Source organism: Mycetomoellerius zeteki, unplaced genomic scaffold (genome assembly GCF_001594055.1).
Source record: "Mycetomoellerius zeteki isolate Tzet28-1 unplaced genomic scaffold, Tzet1.0 scaffold155, whole genome shotgun sequence".
Taxonomy (NCBI): Eukaryota; Metazoa; Arthropoda; class Insecta; order Hymenoptera; family Formicidae; genus Mycetomoellerius; species Mycetomoellerius zeteki.
The window spans coordinates 2044979-2067633 of NW_017256500.1; the positions used below are offsets into that span (position 1 = coordinate 2044979).

The 22655-nt window shown below is 34.1% G+C and overlaps 3 protein-coding genes and 1 non-coding gene across 5 annotated transcripts in view; 2 read left to right on the forward strand and 2 right to left on the reverse strand.

Moving 5' to 3' along the window:
• The window catches only part of KFase (kynurenine formamidase), a 127160-nt gene extending 108696 nt beyond the window's left edge, over positions 1-18464 (forward strand). Inside the window, exons 3-12 of one of the 2 annotated variants that reach the window (XM_018444899.1) lie at positions 14178-14298; positions 14675-14864; positions 14963-15053; positions 15425-15526; positions 16116-16250; positions 16542-16620; positions 16711-16902; positions 17000-17135; positions 17337-17491; positions 18405-18464. In XM_018444899.1, coding sequence (XP_018300401.1) covers positions 14847-14864; positions 14963-15053; positions 15425-15526; positions 16116-16250; positions 16542-16620; positions 16711-16902; positions 17000-17135; positions 17337-17483 — 900 coding nt within the window. In that variant the 5' untranslated portion in view covers positions 14178-14298; positions 14675-14846 and the 3' untranslated portion in view covers positions 17484-17491; positions 18405-18464. Of the gene's footprint in view, positions 1-14177; positions 14299-14674; positions 14865-14962; positions 15054-15424; positions 15527-16115; positions 16251-16541; positions 16621-16710; positions 16903-16999; positions 17136-17336; positions 17550-18404 lie in introns of those variants that run through there. The other variant, XM_018444898.1, reaches the window with a different exon arrangement.
• Positions 2827-5151, reverse strand: Inx2 (innexin 2). Its single transcript, XM_018444897.1, has one exon. It carries the CDS (start codon positions 4408-4410, stop codon positions 3334-3336), a length of 1077 nt encoding a protein of 358 aa, XP_018300399.1. The 5' UTR covers positions 4411-5151; the 3' UTR covers positions 2827-3333.
• TRNAR-ACG (transfer RNA arginine (anticodon ACG)) lies at positions 10525-10597 on the forward strand. The gene has a single exon. It is a non-coding gene; the product is annotated as a tRNA-Arg (tRNA).
• Daxx (Daxx-like protein) lies at positions 17609-21997 on the reverse strand. The gene is made up of 5 exons (XM_018444893.1): positions 21904-21997; positions 21459-21611; positions 19927-21100; positions 18556-19674; positions 17609-18461 (listed from the first exon to the last, which is right to left on the reverse strand). The coding sequence occupies exons 2-5, from the start codon at positions 21510-21512 to the stop codon at positions 17740-17742; spliced, it is 3069 nt and encodes a 1022-aa protein (XP_018300395.1). The 5' UTR covers positions 21513-21611; positions 21904-21997; the 3' UTR covers positions 17609-17739.
• Between the last annotated feature and the right edge of the window lie 658 nt (positions 21998-22655).

Consider the following 22655-nt stretch of genomic DNA (forward strand, 5'->3'; position numbering starts at 1 on the left):
GTCGCTTGTAACTTAGCCTATCATCTAATTTCTCGGTATTCGCGTATAAAATCGCGGGCACGTCTTTTTTGTGCGTGGAATGACGAAACGCGAAGACGCGCGTTAATATCTACGCACTTATGCATATACACACATTCATACATAGCTCTCCCTCTCTCACTCTTTCTCTTCTCCTTTCTCTCTCATTCTCTCGATATGCTCACATACATGTACAAGTGAACTTTTTCTTGCTTTCTCTCTTTCTCTCTACAACATATAGCAACCTACAATGTACATGCGCATTCTACGACACGCTTCTAGGATATAAGAAAGATCATGGTGATCGGTAGCATAAAGAAATGAAAAGTTAGATTAGGTTCGCGGGGGGCGGCGAGCGCGATCGTTTCCCTTCGTGTGTGAAAGCGATCGAAGAGAACCTCGGAGTCGCGGCGCGAACCGAGAAACCGGTGCGGACCGGTACGAATACCCGCCGGATGCTGAATCTTTCACGATATGCTCACGAAACTCCCTACGGAGAGATAAATCTCTCCGCGAAAGGCACGTCCGGTCCCTGCTTTACGCGTTACAGGTTGTTGCTGGCCCTTGATCCCGCGCGCCGAACTCGAGACATACGCTCAGTTCGATTATATAGAAAGGAAAAAAAAAGGGAAAAAAAATATGAAGAAAATCGCTGAGGCAGGAATAGTTGCTGAAATAGCACGCGAACGCCGTCCCCCGCTTTATCACACGATCCAAGTCTGCGAACGAAGGCTTCCGAGAGTGCCGGCAGCACTCTCTCTGATGTTTTCTATTGTTTTTTTTTTTCTTTAAGCTCTTTCACAGGTGTTTCTCTTTCTCTCCTCGTTTTCGTCGAAGGACAAATCCCGTCCTCGGGGACGATCGTTTCGCACGGCAAAGCTCGAAAATATGCGGGCATACCGCTGCACGTTTGCGCCGAGCGTGACAATGGAAACCCCCCGGCGGGCATGCGGCTCCTCCCTGCATATTTTCTTCGTTCCCGCGCATATTCCTACGAGGCTGATCGTCATTCCGTTCCATGTACCTTCCTCACGGGACGTACGGGACGTATTCTCCGAGTACGCGAGACTTCGCAGGAATGATGTACACGGAAAGAACGATTTTGCAAATGTCCATTTCTATCAACTGTTATTGGTAGAAACGATGACATTAGAATTGGAAAAAGATAGAACTAGAAAAATTAACTTCAGTGCGTTGACTGAAGTCTGCTCTTATGTGCCTTTTGTGTTTGATATCTTGATTTATTTTTACATTAAGAGTCTTATTTATTTGAAAAGATAAAAAGTTAAACCAAGATTGAAATTAATCTATATTGATAGAAACGGACATAAAAAATTTAAGTAGATACAGAAATCCGAAAATAATTTTATTGAACTATCAAAATTACGTAAAAAAACTCCAGCATATGAACAATGGCGAAAAAATCAGTTTAAGCGTCCTGTATAATTATTTTAAAAGTCTAAAAATTTTATTTTTAGATCTGTATTTAGTTAAATTTTTAGATACTTCAGGAAAACTGTTGTTTCCGTGTACGCACGCAATAACGCGAGGTGTTTCGCGGAAGGCTAAATTTTTTATTCCTCGCGTGTGCGATCATGGAATAACGTTCGTGTCGAAGGGGCTTTATCCGCGGTTGCGTGCAAACTCCGCTGGCAAAGTACACGCGTGGATGATAACGGTGACGCAGGCCAACAAACTCACTTCGGTCTTCGCGTCAAATACCAACTCGTATCGTGTTAATTTAACGAAAGGAAGATAAAGAAATAAATTTCACCTTAATTTTTTTGATCGATTAATTATCGTAATTACACATGATGAATGTAAACAATCGAGTTGAGTTGCGAGAAGGCCAGCTGGAGCTGCGTGATTTTAATTAATTATACGTCGTGGCAAAAATAATCGGTTGACTCGAACTGCCTCGTAATTATATACGCAAACTGAACTTTTATTTTATGCTTATCTTGGTCGGAATTTTTATTGATAAAAATAAAGGAGAATAATTCCGATCTCGTCTTAAATTAATCTAAATTTTTTTGTAGGAAACTGATTGAAAAAAATCATTCAATTGGTACAACGTACCAAATGACGTATTAAATAAACATGGACATTTTTTTACATATTGAAAACATACTGTACAATTTAAAGAAAGAAACAGGGTATCTATTTAAGAATTCAAAATCCGACAATCTGTGTTACTCATTGCCATATGACGGAACACAATTCGCTAAAATCAAATAAATAAACAATAAACTGTTAGAGTTCGACGCGTGGTTGACGTTCAGATCACGAATTCGACACCTAGTGCGTGAGATAAAATAAATAAAGGAAATAGATAAACGTAGAAAACAAGTGGAATGAACGGCGTATAAAATCGATGGGAAACTCTCCACAGGTGAAAGGATTCAAAGACGAGGAGAGTTCAACGCGAAGACGAGGAGAGACGAGGAGACGGGCGGCGGGCTGCGCGCTTTGTCTTCACCGCAAACCCGACGTCGAATGGAAGCGTGTACTCGCGCGAAAGAGGAACGGCGAGACATAAAAATCTTGGCCTAACTATCCAGGGCCAAATTGCACCGACGCTAATACTGACTTTAGTTCAATTGACTTGAGATCCTGCATTAATTCAGAATTAGTATCGGAAAAAAATATAGAAACCGATCTAAATTCTACGTCGATAAAAGCAGTCGTTAATATAATTAATTGATTATATCTATATATCTACTAAATTAACTACAAATTGGAAATAACAAAACTTTATTAATCTCGATTCCTCAAAAGATTAACTTATCTTGACCGACTAAATCTCGCTTTTTTTTTTATCGACGTATGAATTCTAAATAGGATTAACATTCACCTACTCGAATGGTTAATCCAGTTGACGCTAATCGAATTAATTTAGCACATTTCTAACGTTTATCGTACTTCGAATCGAAGGATCAATTTAAAATTCTAATTAGTCTATCTTTCTTCCTCATTTGTATATCGTGAATAAAATATAGAAAAGCGGAGTACTAAATCAGACATTCGTCGATGCAATTCAACCTAAAACTCTACAATTTTTCCGATCCTCCGTTTTATATCTGCATTATCAGTATGGCTGAATACCTCCCTCCTCCCTCCTCTCTCTCTTTCTCTCTCTTTTTCTCTCTCTTTCTTTACATCTATCTCTTACTCTCATCTCCAATTTAGAGACATCCTACCGTTTGCTTCTTTCCTACGTCGAGCAGGATTATCGCTCGGGGAGAGAGACGAGGAACCTTCCGGAGGACTTGGGTGGAAGCGTTCCTTGAAGAGATCCTTCTCGATTGCTTGATGTTACACATTTTCCTTGCCTTGCAGCTTAGTTGAAAGATCAGCGACGAGTTGCTTGTACACCAATGGATCGATGTTCTTGCCAAGCTGATAGAGGACAAACCAATCTCCGATCTGACACTTGTCGCTGATGATTTTAATTTGATCGTGCGGCGAGAGACGCGAGCGTGCCCGTAGCAGCACGTTTCGCATTCTCGGGCCGAGTACTACTATTGCACGATAGAGCAGACTGAGACCGCTCAGGATCGATAAGATGATGAACCAAAACCAGAGGAACACGTAGATCTTCTCGTTGACGATATTGAGTGGCAGTACGCAAAGCCCGTCGAACTTCTGCACCGTGCCAGAAGCACCATATTTGTGGAATGTGCACTTGGTAACCTTCGGGAACACCTTGGACATGGGATCGATACGCTCCTCAGGTTCCATCTCCGTGAACTTGATGACATCGGAGCCGTACGTGGTGAACTCGCCGTCCAGGAAGAAGTCTATGAAAAAGATCTGGCCGACCACGTTGATGAAGTTCAACAATTCGCACAGGAAGAAGCGATAAGCGTAGAAGTTTTGAGAGTGCAGGTTCGAGGCGAAATAGTCAACCAGCAATTTACGCCGGTCGCTCTTACAATCTTCGCTGACCACCGGACAATTGAGGTCCAGCACCAGCATCTTGATCCTGCCACCCTCCCACGTTTTCCACAGGTAGCGTGGAACGTAGAAAAGGATCGCCTGGAAGAAGAGGGTAAAGCAAACCCACTGATAGTATTTATGATACTTGACTTGATCCTCGCCCTCGACGTGCGCGGCAACTCCAGGTTGCACCAGGTCCTTCCCTACTATGCCGGTTCGATCCGGGATCGTGAAGGTGGAATAGATCCAGCAGTAGGTGTCCATCACGTGCAACGGGATTTCGTCGACGATACAATCGATCGGGTCGCCAATATATTGCCGGGAGGTCACCAGAAGGGAGAAGATGATCAGTATGATCACGGTGGCCTTGTAGTGCAGTCGAAACACATTGTTGTCGATGCAGACGGAATCGAGCTTCAGCAGCCCCTTCACAGAGCCGAACACGTCAAACATGGTGGCGGCTGTGCGTCGTTACCCTCTTTCCTTGTTTCTCAATCGATTTCTCGCCCTAAGTACTCACGCACACGCGCTCGAACGCCAACCGGTCCAGTCACAAACCGAATTCGTTTTGTACGGTCTCCAGCTTCCACGACGCGACAGCCGTGTCGTGAGCGTTCGGGAGTCACGCTCGGCAGCTTCCGCGCTTCCTCGTTCTCACTCGCGTAACGCCAACCCCTCGGTGGCGACAGCGGCGGCAACGGTGGCGGCCGATCGACGTTACGTTAATTCGTTCTGTCTCTCGCGTGCGCACACGTGCTCACCTTCTGCTACGCCCGTATTACGCGACAGACGGCGTCGGCGAGATTCTGCGTTCACGCGTGCAACAACAACGTGGTCACGCTATCGTCGCGCTCGCGACTTACTACACAACGTTACCGAGCGTCACCGAGCGGCTCTCTGTCGTAATGGCTGCGCTGGAGACGCGACACAAGCACGCGAGGACACGGCGCGCGGCGTTCCACGAGCTGCTCCCTTTTCCTTGCCTCTCACTCTCTCTCTCTCTCTAGTCCTCCCCCTCTATCGTTCTCTCCGTCGCGCTCGTTCACCGTGCTATTCCTTCCTTATCTACCTTGTGGCTCGCAGGCCAGTCGGGGACCGAAAACTGTTCGCTGGCTTCTATCGTCCGCGGCACGGCAGGGAGGCTCTGTCCCCACCTACAACTCTCTTGCTCACCCTCCTAACGTTGTATTCGTCTTCCTTCCTCTCCCTTTCGCCAGGTAGTCTCTCGCTTTTTCCCTCGTTACGATCGGCGCACGCTCGGCCGCTCTCGGTTTTTCGTCTCGTGGCCCGTTCGGCAGACATCGGCGGGCCTCGGACACCGTCGTTCACTTCAGCGCGCGGCGACATGACTCTCGCATGGTTGTTACCATGGCGACTGGCTACCGATGCCGCGGGAGCGTGGGATTCTTCGAGCACCATCTGCATCCAGTCGCTAAATCATTCGTTTTCTCTTTGTTTTATATTTATTATTAGAGCTATTAGGAGGGAAGAATATATTTCTACATCTTCCGTATTAAATATATCTATCTAAATATATGTATAGAGTTTTTTTACACCTTTATGGTAGAGATATTAAATATAACATTTGAAATGAACTAAGGCCCGATTCTACCAATGTAAGATTAACTTTAATCTTGATTTAACTTTCTCTCTCTCTCTCTCTCTCTCTCTCTCTATTTATTGTTTTCTAATTCTTACAATTATATTTATCTTATTCTAATTCTTACAGAAAAAGATAAATAGTGAATTAAATTGAAATTAAAATGATGTTATATTGGTGAAACTAGGCTCAAATGAACTTTTAATCTGGAGTTTATTTTAACGCAACATATATGAAAATTCAATTGAGTCTAAGATGATGTTAATATCAGCTAATACTGATTATGAAAAAATAGGTTTTTTCACGCTTGCTAAAACAATATGTTTATATTATTCAATTCTAAGTAGATGACAATTAAAATAAATTACAAATCAAATTTGTGTTTCAAATGTCAATTTTTAATCATTTATATATTTTATATGTCATAAATTCTAAAAAAATCCTAATTTACATCTTCTAAATAAAAGCTTTTCTTTATTGAGATACATTAAATTTAACTAAAATCATAAAGTAGAAATTACAAACTCAAATCTATTGATTTTTTATGAAACGGTGAAAGAGAACGAAATGCAAGTAGAAATTATGTCAATTTACCGTGCTGCATCCTTGAAAAGTCTGCAGAAAAATTACAAATTGCTTTAACATTTCCTTCCTTGGGTCAGTGACACAAAATTACGTTCTAAAATTACGTAACACATGAATGAAAACCGGCGAAAAACTGTACTGCTATTCCTTTTTTTTTATGCGCGCAACATTGCGTGACAAAGCATGATGTTTGTATGACGCAATGATAATATCTTTATCCAAATGGTTTATGCCGCAAACCTCTCTCACGCCGTTTACTCATGACATTTACTTGGAAAGACGTACGCGGATCTTACAGCGTGAATGCAATTACTGTAGTAATAGTATTATATGCTGTGTCAATACTTAGTATTATAAAATAAGCAACACGTTTCTAAGCCCAGGAATTCAGAGGATTTACTAAACCACCTTCCCTTCCTGCGTGTCCTTGATGCTCTTTGTTGGTGGGAAGAGCTTTTCTTTCGTTCAGAGCAGGTCAAAAGGAAACTAAATCTATAGAAAACTAAATTTAGGTTACCTACCTGTTCTTCAAAAGGCAAAATTCTTGTACTAAAAGACTGAGATCATTTATAATTCATGAAATATTCACAATCAATTATTACGAATTAATAATTAATTTATGTTGATTTATTTATATTTGGAAAATACTGCGGTGACCGTATATCGCAAAAGAATATCCTGCAAACAATTTATATCGTTAATCGATACGTTTAAAATTACAATATACATAAAATATCTTTAATTGCAATTAATGAATATTTTAATGTAATCCAATATATTATTACAATAATACATATTATTAAAAATCAAATGATAATATGTATTATTGTAATAATATATTGGATTACATTAATATTCATTAATTGCAATTAAAGATATTTTATGTATATTGTAATTTTAAACGTATCGATTAACGATATAAATTGTTTGCAGGATATTCTTTTGCGATATACGGTCACCGCAGTATTTACTATTTAATAGGCTACGAACTGAGCTAAGTTTTAATGCTAAAGATACTCTCTACATTCTTTGGAGTGGAATCTCACTGTAAAAAGAGTGAAAATTGAGTCCTGAAAAAGAGTGGCTCAATTTTCAATATTTAAGAGTACATATTTCACTCTTCAGAGTAACAATTTATTTTAGACAATAAATATTCTAAATAATAGGTAAATACATAAACGTTTCGATCTCTATCAAGCCATTTTCAATGTCAAGTACGAAAACAATATGAAATGTCAATTAAACGTACAAATTGGTAAATCATTACTCTGATGTTACTCGCAAACGCTAATATACGAACACGATATCTCGTAGAGGTATCTCTATCCGTTATTCAGTAGTCTGAGCGGTAATCTGTTAAATATAGAGTCGTAAATAATTGGAATTAATGTTGGAATTAAATATAAATCGCAAATAATATTGGATGTAAATTATAAATATAAAAATTGATAAAGCGTTATTGAAATCGTACGCAAATCTTAATGAGTTTAGAAGCTCAAATCGTATGCAGTCATCATGTGTATAAGGACAAGTCCGAGATTTTGATCATTTTTATAAAGATAGGTGTATAAGATGTATGGATTATAATTATGTTATTCCCCGTCAGAATACAAAAATCGTAATAAAAGTCAAAACCTTTAATTTAGAATATTTATCATATAAATCTTTAGCATTAAAGTCTCCAGATCGACCCATTATTTTCATTTTATTTTTAATCTAATGAAGTCTTTTTATTTATAATTTATGTACCATTAATATAAAAATATCAATCATTATATAATCACATATTATATAAATTAGTGCACCAATTCTATTCATTCTGCGCATCGAATCGTAAATCATTTATAACCATCGTACGCCGTTGGGCGCGTGCTCTAAATATAGAGCTAGTGTGATGAAAACCTGCACCTCTTCGCTGATTAATTATTCTCGCTAAATCTATATTTAACAGATTACCGCTTAGGCTATCGAGGACCGAGTAGCAGATAGGAATACCTCCGTGAGACATCGTGTTACTATTGTATATCATATATATAGTTCGCGAGTAACGTCAGCAGAATAACGTTATCTGACTAGCCTATCATATTGCGTCGAGAAAGCGTCAGACATTAAAGTAATAGCCAGCTGTTTGAGTCATTTCATAGAACAACCACGTCCGAATATCGTCATCTCGTTATCTTGCTGTTCAGGTAGGATTTTACCAGGCACAGATTCGGATGAATCAGCGAACTGTTCCGCGAAAAGGGATCTTTAACTCTGGTAGCTCCAAGAAAGAGCCATAAAAGACTCAAAGACCAAGGAATTCCAAACCGGTTGAACACGCTCAATTTTCGAAGCCGGACGAACAAAATAATCATTTTACTCATTCGTGACATTTTGCTGCATTCCACAAAAATCGAATGCTTTACGCGAAAAGAGATTGCTCTAATTATTACGTATATAACATACTTGTATTATATATATATATATATATATATAATATATTGTTTCTTAGAAAGTTCGATGCACTTGTGAAAAGCTAGTAATAAATCGCAAATTTAATTTGAAATTATCCCTGATATCAACATTCCTTGTAAAATTTTACAACTTTCGTCTGAGCTCTTATCCTCTCTTGGCGCGACACGTATAAACTGGCACTACAATACAATTGTGTATTGATGTTTCAATATTGATACCAGATAAAGTAGGGATATCTATTAATCGCAAAAAACGTAGATAAAGGTGAATTATATTCTATCGTGCAATCGTCTGAAGATTTTACAACCGTTCTTATATTGATACATGTAATCTGATCCGGGAGATAAAAACCATAATATTACGATTATTTAATTTACAATCAATATTACATGTATCACTACGTGTGATACATGTATGTGATACGTGTGATACATTCCGTACATGCTTGCGACTCAAATACGATTTATAATTCGAGAGTAGTCATCTGGAGTATTTTTTATATTTTAATTAAAAATCTTTTATGTAACAAAATTTAGGTAATTTTTACATTCTTAAATATCATTACATTTTCTTGTTTTTGTATAGTGGTTTCTTAACATGTTTCTTAATCCAATACTCCAATTCTGTAACCAAAAACAATTCGATATCGTTATATGTTGTCGTTGCATAGATATTATATATGGTAAAAAAGCTACGCAACGACAATATAACAATATCGACACTGTCATCGCCCAGACACAATATTTATAAAATGTTTACAACATATTTGTAAGATTTATTTTTAATATTTTGTAAATATTTTTGTGGTCTTAAATTGGACAGATCATAAATTTATTATAAATGTATTATAAAATATTTATTGTTTATATTATAGTAAATGCTATGAAAATACTTAAATAAGGCATTATAATCCAAGCAAAAAATATTTACTGAAAATATTTATGATAAATATTATATAAAATATGTCAAACTGAAATATAAAAAAAAAACATTTTTGGTAGATTCTACTACTGCAGCTTGTGCATGTTTTTTTTTAATGCTTAAATTTTCTGTTTTTATTAAATAGCTTTTAATCTATCTTTTAACGTACTTTTAAAAACAGAATATCGCTTATTCATTTCTCTTATTGTCATTTCCTTACTTCTTAATTTCTTACTTTCTTAAGGTAATATGCTTTATTTCTCATTTACTTCGTATCGTATCTTCCCAGTTTCTCGTATTCACCTAGAACAAAACAGTCGTCATAAACTAATCTCATTGACTACCTATTGTTAGACTCCAATACCGTCCAATACTTCGTTGTCCACTATCGCCTGAATGACGTGCAACGGAAAAAATTATGTATGAAACGAACAGCTTTAAAATAAAAGAAATTTTAAACCTATGATTTAAAGAATCATAGATGCTGTTTATATTGGTGAATTAAACTTACATTTAATGATGTGACTGGTTGGTGAAGTCAATTCCAGCATAAACGACAATTACACAACAAAGTGAATAATAATTCACAAACAACATTGCCTTTTGATGTAGAGAACTTCCGGCTTTTACGTGCAGACGGGTTTGCCAGTGGCAAATAAATAGCTTGATAAATGCTGCCACATTTGTTTAAAATTTTAAATAATTCTTATTCTATACCAACTGTCTGATATCATTTAATCTTTCCAAAATAATCCAATAAACTGTATGATATGGTAGATTGTGACATTAAAATTTATTTGTATTGATAAGAATTTAGCTGCGTAAACACGACTTTACGGTCGCCTTATATATGATTCAACGTAAATATAGCCCAAGAAATTATGTCAGACGAAGTCGATGAATTTTGTTATAAGTGACATAATGATTTATTACCTTCTTTTTCTCAAGAAAACAATGTATACAAATAGTTTTATACTTGTCACAACAATCATGTGCCCAAGGACGGTCCTGTGGCGCAACGGATAACGCGTCTGACTACGGATCAGAAGATTCCAGGTTCGAATCCTGGCAGGATCGTGAATTTTTTTTCATTTTCTTTGTTTGATTTAAATTTTGTTCAATTTTATTTTAAAGAAATTATTCAACAAAAATTAATAATTTTTATTCAAATTATTTTTAAAAAATTAAAACTTTAAAAAACAATGAAAACAATGTTAAGATTCTAATGAATTAAATAAAAAATTAAAATTAATAATGCCATAGAATGCTGACACAGATAAGAATGTATAAGTATGTTTATTAAAATCTACTAGTATACATAATAGTGGTAAATGTTTTAATCTTACTTTTTAGATCATCCTCAGTACAATAGGTGAAATTTCTAATTTTATGTCATAATATCGTAACTACTATAATTGAATGCATTTTACAATCTTTCAGAGAATCAACATTATTAAGTCAAATGACGCAATTTATATGAGTAATCCTCGATGTTGGTGTGGTAGTCTCAATTATTGGTACACTCCTATGGTAATTATTAGGTTGTCAGAGTATATAATCGGAAATAAAGAGACTTTGAATTGTTGCATACTCTGAAAACGAAAGTTCCCTAAAATAATTATCTGTGAGTGAATTTATTGTCAAATATTAGAGTTATATCAAATTAAAAATTGAAAATTGTCTTACGTTAATGTGATTGAGTGAATGCTATATATACGTTAGAGTTGAAATATAAGTTGCTCAACTTGTGATGGACAATTACAAGTCTTTATTTCTAAATGTAAATAAACATGTTTGTATCTGAACATTGAACGTAAAAGTGAAAACATTAGGTAATAACAGATAAATAAATAATATGGTAGATATATATATAAATAAAATGGTATTTCTAGATTTTCAGTATCTTTTTGTATGTTTAATTCTAGTTTTTATTTTTGTGAATGTGCAAAATTTATGATGTTAATTTCTTATATTTAACATTTTTTTCTTCATCCAATATTAAAACTTTATCTTATCATACTATCTCCATTTACTCAATTTTTGTTGTTAGATACTGTTTTTCGTTAGAAATAGGTCGGATTAAGGAAGATCCTATTGCATCTGCTCTCGTCTCATATCTAGTGTCATGGCCGCGCATTTCCTTCATTATCGTGAACGCAACATGAAATATAAGGAATACCTATATTCAACATCACGTTCAGCACTAATTGCTGTCGTCCATACTCGGTGGGTTAAATAAATTAACCCATCACTGTTGATTCCTCCTTGCTATGGAAAAGCCAATAGTAAGGCGCGCGTAAGCCGAGAAGGGTCATCAAGAACCACAAGAATCCGGCTATTTCAACATGTAACACGCCTTCGTGTCTATGCCTTCGTGTTAACGAAAAGATGCGCTTCTTTAATCTTTGAACGTCATCATGTAAATGTGATTCAGAAATAGACGAAGAGATTTACATGCCAGATATAGAGAGAAAAGCCAGTTGGTATATTTAATATATTTTTCTAACAGATCCAAAAATCTTTTCTGCTTGCATTGAAATACACATTTAAAATTGTATTCATTCATAAAAATAGCTTTACTATTTTGTTTTATTATAAATAAATATAACGGTACCATTTCATCACTTAACTTTCTCGTCATTATATTATATTGTTCTGTTGTTATTATACACTGTTAAGTCATGATAAACTTTAGAAGTTTCTTATAGAATTATGATTTTTGACTAAATATTTTACAATAATTTAATTTGTGCAAAAAGTTCGATTTATATGACGCTGTAAAATTATTAGTTCTGACTCTAGATTAAATTAAAAGTTAAAGTTTTAGTGAATAATGAAAAAGAATACAGCTTTAATTTCGTTTGGTTTTGTTGTCATGAAAAGACTAATTTTGCCGGTGTTTTTGAAGGAAACTAATTTTCGTTTTTAAACTTATAGTTAATGTATTGTATTACATTTTCAATTCCATTTCCTATAATTATATTCCCAGGAAGATATTTATCTGGATTCCTTATCTGTGACTTTATAGTGTTAATCTAACGTTTATGATACAACAGCTATCCGGTCCTCTTCAAAAATTCGAGGTCAGTAACCTTCTTAGTATCTCAACTTACCATGAGAGTTGATTTGAAAAAGAAGCCAAGTGAAACCGAGTGAAGCCGAATTTTTGTTATCTATAGTATCCTACATTTTTATCTTTATTTTGTTATAATACAAATTTAATTAAATATCTTTTTTACCACGAAATGTATACATTTTGCAAAGTCATACGAATATAGTAATATTTATTTTTACATATTTATCCGATTTTGAGAAGAAACTCCTATCTAATATATAAAACAAATCGTACTACATAATTTTTTATTTTTCTTCTTTTATTTAAGCTATATTAGATGTATCTATAGCATTTTTTTTTGCAATTCTGTCTTTTAAATATAGGATGTGAGAAAGAGCTGTTGCTCGGTTGAAATTTATTTATTTTGTTTAAAAAAAATCTCGTAATGTGCATTCCTCTGGAATACGGTACTTTTCTTAATCCGGAACTTTTTTAAATTCCTAAATGGGATGGGCTCCATTTGAAATCATCAGTTTTCAAAATGGAATTTCGGCAATGCGACACAAACCGTTGCAACGCTGTCCGGTCGATCAGTTCGGCATTTCTATGAATCAGCTCGAGAATTTTTGACTGCGACGGGTTTCTCTTACCTGCGGCCTGCGGGTAGGCGTCGACACGGCACGATTCTCGATACATCAGCTGGTGCGGGTACCTGTAACTTCTCCCTTTCTTTCTCTCTCTTTCTCACAGACGAAGGGCGAATGAAGTGCGTGAAGATCGGACGGAGAGAAATATTAAGAAAGAAAGAAAGGAGAGAGGGCCGGTTTTTCTGGTTTTCCACCTCCGCAACCTCGTGTGGTCTCTCCTGTAGTCTTCTCTCGTTACCTTCGCACAATGAGATGCGTACACGTCTTCACGTGACTATCCGATAAACGAATAATAATATATTTCGTCTTTTTTTTGCAGATATGTGCACTGTGTTTTTTCTTTACATCGATTAATTCATCATAGAATACAATGTTCTATATGTGTATAAATGTATTTAAACATAAAATGTACATATTCATATATACAAGCTTGGACATGTAGTATTTGAAATACTTTTATTTAAAACATAGTATTTGCAATACGAGTGTATTTTATATCTCAATGGTATTTAAAATCGAAAAAATGAAAGTTTTTTGTATATTATTGTAATTCAAATAATAAGATTGTCAATCTTCTCTCTCTTCTTTCTTAGTATTTGAAATACAAAATACAATTGTTTTACAAATACTATTTTTTAAATAAAAATATTTTAAATGCTCAGTCTTGCATATATATATATATATGTATATATACATATATATATATATGTATTGCAACAAAATATAATTATATAATTTTCAAAATATAGTAACATACCTAATTCATATAATATATATAATTATATAACTTTTTTATATAAAGTTAAAGCAAACATAATTACGAAAATATAAAATTGTGGAATGGAATAAAAAACAGTGAGAATATTTTTTTTATTGAAAATTCAAACATTTTCGAAAAGTTTGATGCTTATTATGGCTATTATTGAATTGTTAATTTCATTTTTTCTCATTTCAGGACCCATACTGCAGTACAAATCTTCAAGGTATCTCCAAGGGGGAACCTAAAGATATCCAGAAGACGACCTACATCCTAATAAAGATGTCTCAAGATATCCTCAAGAAGACTTAGATAAAATGTGAAAAAATAGCAAATGAAGTATAACATAATTGTTTCTCGATTTTGCAGCGCAATCTATAAGATAAATCATTAATGACTTCGCGTAATAAGCGATAATCTACAACTTATAAATGTTTCTTGCGTAATAAGCTATTGAAAAAAATTCATGTTCATTTTATTTAATCAAAACGTTTTCAAAATAACCGTTTAGATTAATATAGTAAAAATTAATACCAATAAGATATAAGACATAGAGCTACAATAAAATTTGTAAAACTTTGCATACTGTCGATAATGATATTGGAACTCGATATATGTGAATGTCGGCGTTATTTGCCAACTCCGCTTTCACGATAAGATACACACACTTGAAATTCTAATACACACATTAACAGGCAAAGCCAAGAAAGTGCTCTATGGAGCGTGTCACATATGTCTTAGTGTCGAGACACTATTATATACTCTGACTAAAGAAAATTGCAACAGTTTCTAACAGGCGTTGCTTTGAATAACAACCAGTGATTATTCGTAATCATTTTCTTGTCAGAGTCAAGCGATTAATCGAGGATGTCCGAAGTTATGTCCGTACGTAATCTCGACGAAATTCTGTGCGATCATGCTTTTTTCTCAATAGATTAAAATTAAATTTGCGGCTTATTAATGTTTTATTTCAATTTTTAAAGGAGCACGAGCGACTGTACACTCCGAGTGAATGGAGCAAACGATATAAATCTGAAGAGCTGCTCGCACGATTCTTTAAATTCTGTGAGGAAGGTAAGATAGATTGTTTTTCTCTACAATCAAAAATTATATAATTGTGATAATCATAGCTCTCTTCGAGAGCTTCGTTTAATAGCGTTTTCTAGTACTAAAACTAATGCAACACTGGTGCAATTGAGTACAAATCGGTTTACATATTTTCAGTATTAATAAATAACTTAATCCTTTAAACGTTATAGTGTTATCACGACAACATAGAATATGTAATTAAAAAAGAGTTAAAAGGTTAATTAGTATGCACCAGTATTGTACTAGTTTTCCCAATAGAAAAGCTATAAGATTTTTCTGATCGTACTATTATTACGCACCACAAGAAAGGCGTGTCAGATATATCATGTGATCACTGAAGGTCTTTGTTATTGCAGTTACGGAAAAGACTCGGAAAACTGTTAAATGTGAACTTAATGTACCGTACGGTCCTACAGAGCGCGCAAAGTATGACATATATGGCATCGATTTACCGAAAGGTATACATATAAACGTAACGATTTGATGGAAGTTTTAGGTGCCAAACTTCTGGAACAATATACCTTAATTTTCAATAAAAAATTATCTCCATAATTATAACGGAATAAGAAATGAAAATTATTTCCATAATTTTTTATTCTATACCATTATATTTTCATAATTATAAGTATTTCTAAGAAAAAAGTAACAAAAGAAATAAATTTATCAAATTAATACTTGAAAATTTATTATTTTATTAGATTTCTCTGTGTTCTCAATAAACTACGTAAAATTTATTTCCAAGGTAAAGCTTTCACTTGCAAAATATATCTAGTTCGGCTTGAATCATTTATTCCTTCGATACATAAACATGAGTTTATATATACGCATACAATTTGGTTCGTTCAAAATTGAAATAAAATATAATATGAATGTCTCAAGAAAATTGTTTTTGGCGCGAATATATTAATATTTTCATTTCTTATTCCGTTATAATCTGCTCATTCCTTTTCAATAATCTGCAAGATATTAAATTGCGGATTATTTTCTAACGAATTGATATATTTTACATTCGTATTTATATCACACTAAAACAGTTGCGTATTTTAGATGCGCCGATATTTGTATTTATCCATGGCGGATATTGGCAGGAATTCAGCAAGGATCTCTCTGGCTTCTCGGTACCTTTGTTTGTTAAAAATAAGATCAAAGTAATAACAGTTGGATACGATTTGTGTCCGAATGGTGAGAAAATATAAAATTCTATTGAATTATATCATTATTTTGTCTTTCATTGGTCTTTCATCTCTCTTGTCTTTAATTATTAATTTACATACACACACACACACACACAATTTAAAATTTCAAAAATTCTTTAAAACGTGTTATAGCTAAAAGAATTGAACAGTTTATGAAATGAATTTTACAATTTGTCGAAACTTATTATATAGATATATAAATTATGGTCGAAACTCTCAGATTAAAAGATTATCTTATCATATAAAATAATGTAATAAATTTTTTAATATTTTTCAGTCAGAATTGGAGATATAGTAGCAGAAATAAAATCAGCGGTCGCACAGATATTAAAATATGCAGCTGATTCAGGCTCTAAGTACGTTTTATACCTTAATTTTCTACTCATATAGACAAAAATTTTAATTGAAAACGAATTGTTTATAATACAAATACGTAATGTACATAGATATGTGTGCATCGCTGGACATAGTGCTGGAGCACATTTGGCTGCATGTTTATTACACGATGGCGATTGGATCAATCGCATGACACAGCAAGGATATTTTACACTATTAAAGGAAATCATACTGATAAGCGGCATTTATAATTTAAAACCTATAACCAATATCAGTTTTGCAGTTGCCCTTAAATTGACCGAGTAATTATATACAGGGCATCCGTGTATATACTTGTTTTCAATATGTATAACACGAATATATATTTCTTAATAAATATACATAAATTATTGTTTTCAGCGAAGAAATTAAGGCATTCAGTATTTCTACCTTTGACAAAGCAAAAGGCCATCGTATCACTAACTTGAAAGTTATCGTAATCGTAGGCGATTGCGATTCCCCAGCATTTGTGGATGAATCGCGTGAATACGCCCAGGTACTTGATTAAATATTAGATCTGTTTTTTTGTAGCTAAATTATACACTCCCTGTACTATAAGTGAAAGTGAAATAAACATGTTTCAAATTTGGTGAAAATAATAAGGAAAGTTCTAGTACAGCAATAAAAACCAAACCTATTATATATTGAATATCACTGCGCAAATTTGTATCAAACTAACATTGTATTATTGTTTTAGAAACTTATTTCTATTGTGGATAATGTGGAATACCTTTTACTTCAAGACATCGACCACTTTGATATAGTGGAGAAACTTCTAGATCCAAACTATCATCTTGCTAAGTTGATATTGAAGTGTCTCCAACCAGATGCGATCCTTTGTTAGATGAATATGTAAAGTTAATGGAATCTATTATAAGGCACTTTGTATTCAATATAATATACAATTCAAATTTGCTAAAAAGATTTATTAAGAATTATATTATTATATCTCTTTATATATTTGGCTTATAAACTAGAAATATTTATTATACACATTAAATGTAAATTTAAAAACAAGATTAATCTTGATAAAGTGATCGAATCGACATCACTTTTGTATAACAATGATCTAAAAGAATAGTCCTTACTATGTATTTGAGTCATTTGGATTGTGTTATCGATGAACTCACATCCGTTTGCTTGGAGACGGATGGCACTACCGATGGCTTAGGCAAGATAATCGACTTCGTAGGTACAATTTTTAATACCCTCTTTCCTTTTAAAGATACTTCGTTTGTTAAATTCGTGTTTTGTAGTTGACTCTGACCAGTAGTTTGAACTGGCAGTCGGATTATCGTAGCTCCTGTGCGAATATCATGCACAGGAGCTATAATTTGGCCTGTTCGCGTATTTACCTTCAGATAATTATTCGTAATATTTTTGACGCTAATTATATTGCTACTTGATGGTATGAACGTTACTGTATGACGTTTCACTAGGGGAACTACTTTGTTTCCAAGTTGTACAGCGCACTTGGTAACAGGTTTGGCCGTTCCTTCATTAGTCAAATCAACAATTTCTTTAATTTGATTTACTACCTTTGGCGCATTTTTTTGGGCGGTCTTGTCTGTTTTATGTTGGTTATCCTGCCAAGTCCTCGGAGGTTTAGCAAATGAACGCACTCGCAATAAAGGTTTCTTTTCCTCTTCCGGTGGCTCATTGTTTGGTATATTCTCAGTTACTTCATCCATAACATTTTCTGTTACTACTTCTGCTGTATTTTCCATGCTGGTTACCGTAACTGCCACATCCTTCTTTGTTGCAGGATCTGTCATAACTTTGGATTCCCTTGGACCTTTCACTTTGGCCTCTGCTAGATCCTCTACAACATACATATAAAATAATGTTTATGACTCTTCTATTTTTGTTTATTTATCTTATGTATCTCCAATTCTATTAATATATGTATATACTACTTGTGTAGTTTGATGTAGAAGCTGCTGGTAGCGAATCCTCTTGCTTTTTGTTATCCACATCTTTCACATCGTTCGTGAGGTTCCTTGAAGTAATGTTGCATGGTTTATGAACTATCTTTTTGCTAATAGTATCCACATCTGTCACAATGTTTCTTGGAATAGTACTACTGCATGGTTTATTCACATTTGTCACAACGTTCCTTGGAATAGTGTTGCTACTGCATGGTTTATTCACATTTGTCACAATGTTCCTTGGAATAGTGTTGCTACTGCAATGTGGTTTATTCACATCTGTCACAACGTTCCTTGTAACAGTGTTGCTACTGCAAGGTTTAGCTACATCTGTTACAACATTCTTTGGAATAGTGTTGCTACTGCATGGTTTATCCACATATGTCACGACGTTTGTTGGAATAGTGTTACTACTGCATGGTTTATTCACATCTGTCACGTTCCTTGGAATAATGTTGTTACTGCATGGTTTCTGAACTATTTTCTCACTAATTGTCTTATTCTTATTTGATACTGCCATATTACTTTCTTTTCTAACTTTTATTTCAACTGTTTTGTTACATTTTTCTGGTAAGGTATTTACTATGGTTTTATTTGAAATATCCATAGCATAATGTATATTTATCATATTTATATTAGGTTTATCCTTTTCCACAGGTAATTCATTTATTTTAACTGTTTTATCTGTGTTTTCTTCCTTCTCATTGTCCTCTTCACTTGATATAGATAAGATATCATCACTCTTATCCTCATATGTAATACTTCCTATTTCTACTTCTACTTCTTCATCCTCATCTTCATCTTCATCTTCGTCTTCATCTTCATCTTCATCTTCATCTTCATCTTCATCTTCATCTTCTTCTTCCTCCGAAATTGTTCCTTCATTATTTTGGTTTCGTAGTTCCGTTTGTTTCTTTGTATATTTTTCAAATACGGCAGCTAATCGTTTTTCACCCTCGGTACGATTGTCAGCGAGTTTTTTTGCTAAATCTTTATCTTTTGTAGCTGGATCTTCTGAATTTTCAAGATACAAAGAAAAGGTATCCCAATAATCATTACGTCTTGAGCGTTGCAAGTATTCTCCAAGTTCTTTGAAAGCTCTCTCTGCTGCAATAACAATTAAATATATTAAATATATATTATTATAAATAATATTATAAATATTATATAATAATATATAACATAAATATAACGAATAAATGTATAATAAATATATTATACAAATAAAAATTCTCAAAAACTTAAAACTATGGGTGCATTCAGAACGACAACCTCAGTGCTCAGTGAGCTCTTTCATTTAATTAGTTTATATTTTAGGATATAACGGAATATACCAATCATGTGATACATGTTTCTTACCCATTTGTTTTCGCTTTTTACTATTTAAACCTAAATTTCTTTTTTCATTACATCTATTGACACATTCCAAGATGTCCCTGTAATCAGGGAATATTAAATTATCTGTAAGACTTCCTTTTTTTTTCAACTGATTTCGTTGAGTAATTTTACAGTTAATAAAATTCGTTATTGCTTGATCCACAGCAACAATCCGAGTTACATTTAAATGTTTAGGACGCAAATATGTACGTCCTGCATCAGCATTTTCTCCTGTTAGCTTACAAAGTTTATCATATAGTTCTATCATTTTCTGTTTATACCTTTCGACTTTTATGTAATTACTATCATTTTCCTCATTAAAATCAACTTCTGCTTCTTCCAACTTCTTAATAATTGCATCGCATTTTTTCATAGCGTATAATATTTTCTTCACCTTTATTCTTGTTTCAAGGTTCTCTTCGTTATTATCGTCCTCTTCGTTATTATCATCCTCACTATCATTATCCGATTTTACTGCATTAATAGGTACATTGTTCATAGCATAGGAAGTAGAAGGAACTGCATCATAGATTTCATTAATTTGCGATGTTTGGGATTTCTTTTTAGCCCTTTTTTTCATCTCATTCATCACTTCCTGTATGTGCACGTATATTTTTTTGCTGTCATTCGTAATAGCTTGGCGTTTCTCATTTAAAAACGCAACAAAATTATCTGATCTCACATAAATTGGATCTAAATTTTCGTAACGTCTTTTTAACTTATCAACAATAATGGCCATTTCTGATTTATCTTGTTTTGGACATTTTTGCAGACATAAACTTATAAATAGGGGAAAAACGTCCTGTGAGATATATGATATCTTTTTCTTTTCCTTCACAATCAATTGTGTCTTTATTTCCTGATCTTTATTTGATTGTTCATTATAATTAGATTTAACAAGATATATCTCAGGTAAAACATCTATAGAACATATACTAGGTTTACTTATCACTTCGGACTCAGCCTGATCAACATCTAACTTTTTCCTTTTTTCTATACTACAAGTTATTTCTTTCTTTGTATGCATTATTTTTCGTTTCAAATTCTTTTCTTCAATTTTATCATTAACATTCAGTAAAATTTCCGTTTCTTCATGAGCAAAGGTTCCATTATTAATCTCTGCAGACTTCATTAGAACTTTATCCGTTTTGTTTTCCTGAAATAATAAATTTCTTAGAATCAGCATTTTTAAGGAGATAAATTTATTATCCTAAAATAATATATTTTTTTAAATTATGTAAGCTGTCATTCTTATAAACTAAATTTTAAAGAGATCAATGCAGACATTTTATTAGAGAAATTTGAATAAAATTTCATTTTTTTCTTACTTTTTTTATTGTCCTCAGTCCCCTAAACATAAACCAATTCGACCAATAGTAATCAATAGTCGAATTCAGTAAATAAAACCATGTATATTAAAAAAAATATTTACTCTAAAATCAGCTAATCTCGCAAGAAATTTCAAAAAATATTTATCTGCACTGCTACTAATGCAATTTTTATGGATGTCAAACCTTTTGCGAATCTGATTCGTCATCGGACGAAATACAGATGACTTCCATTTCCATCAGGTATCTCGTTCGAAATAGCGAATTGTGAACAAGTGCTACCGCCAAGTAAATTTGCACTCGTAACTTAATGCCTCCCGAAATATCCTGACCGACTTCCTGTCAAACAGCGACATATTGATAGTAACATACACATACCAAAAAACAGTGTATTCTTGATGGATAACCATCCATAATCTATGCAATGATGTCCTATCGAACATCTTCATTTAATCAAGAAAACATTTTATGTTTTAGTACTTTTCACAACCATGCGTAATTCGCGAAACATTCAACAAAGGAGTTCGTGCACAAACACGCATTTTCGGTCTCTTGGAAATAGTAACTTTATGGAATCCATAAGCGCGCCGAACTCTATTTCTGAAAGAAGAAAGGCAGCTTTTCTACTTGCCTTGCTTCTAATTATTTCGTTGCCCTCGTTGATGATTCGTTCAGAAGATACAGATAAAAGTACATAAAGTTCACATCTCAATGACAAGTTGATGCTTGATCAACAGAAAATTGGTCTGAACTGGTCTTTAGTTTCCGTTTTTATGACGACAGAAAAGAAAATGAAGGCTGTAAAAGTACTTCACGCAGAAAATTTACGGTACTTTTGTCCATATGATAATCGAATGTAAAGATTGGAATATTATTAATGTCCGTATATGCACTGTTATTGGTCAGTCGTTAGGGAAATTTGATCTTCGAAAATGGTACCCATACATAAGAGAACAGTAGAAAGCTTTAATCGTATGTCACGGATGAGAAAAAGGAAGAATAGAAGCACCTAAAGGCCTGTTCAGACGAATGTGATCATACAATGACTTGACATTTTACAAAAAAAGTAATATGGCGTCTTCCATATCAGACGTATGATTGGTCAATTTGATATGTCATGTGACCACAAAGCATCTAAACAGGCCTTAATCCAAACAAAGAAAATTTATCACAGAGTGCGCTAGTATCGATGATGGCCGTTGCAATAGTCTGCTGCGCAATAGTCTATTGCGCATATATGTATATGTAAGGCTGTGTTCAGAAACTTCACCTGGAAGGTTCTAATGGCTTCTGCACACGGAAACGATTAGGGTGACTTTTTATGATGACGCTCGACGGTCAATTGCTGGATTCACACTGCATCCGATTTTCGTCGTACGACGC

What these genes read in the sequence shown, in the direction of transcription:
- Inx2 (XM_018444897.1), bottom strand. Translation starts at nt 4,410, where the DNA reads ATGTTTGACGTGTTCGGCTCTGTGAAGGGGCTGCTGAAGCTCGATTCC.
- Daxx (XM_018444893.1), bottom strand. Translation starts at nt 21,512, where the DNA reads ATGGAAATGGAAGTCATCTGTATTTCGTCCGATGACGAATCAGATTCG. An exon ending in TAAAAAGCGAAAACAAATGG is followed by an intron (nt 19,675 to 19,926) that starts GTAAGAAACATG and finishes TTGTTATTGCAG; the next exon opens with CAGAGAGAGCTTTCAAAGAA. An exon ending in TTCTACATCAAACTACACAA is followed by an intron (nt 18,462 to 18,555) that starts GTAGTATATACA and finishes TGTATGTTGTAG; the next exon opens with AGGATCTAGCAGAGGCCAAA.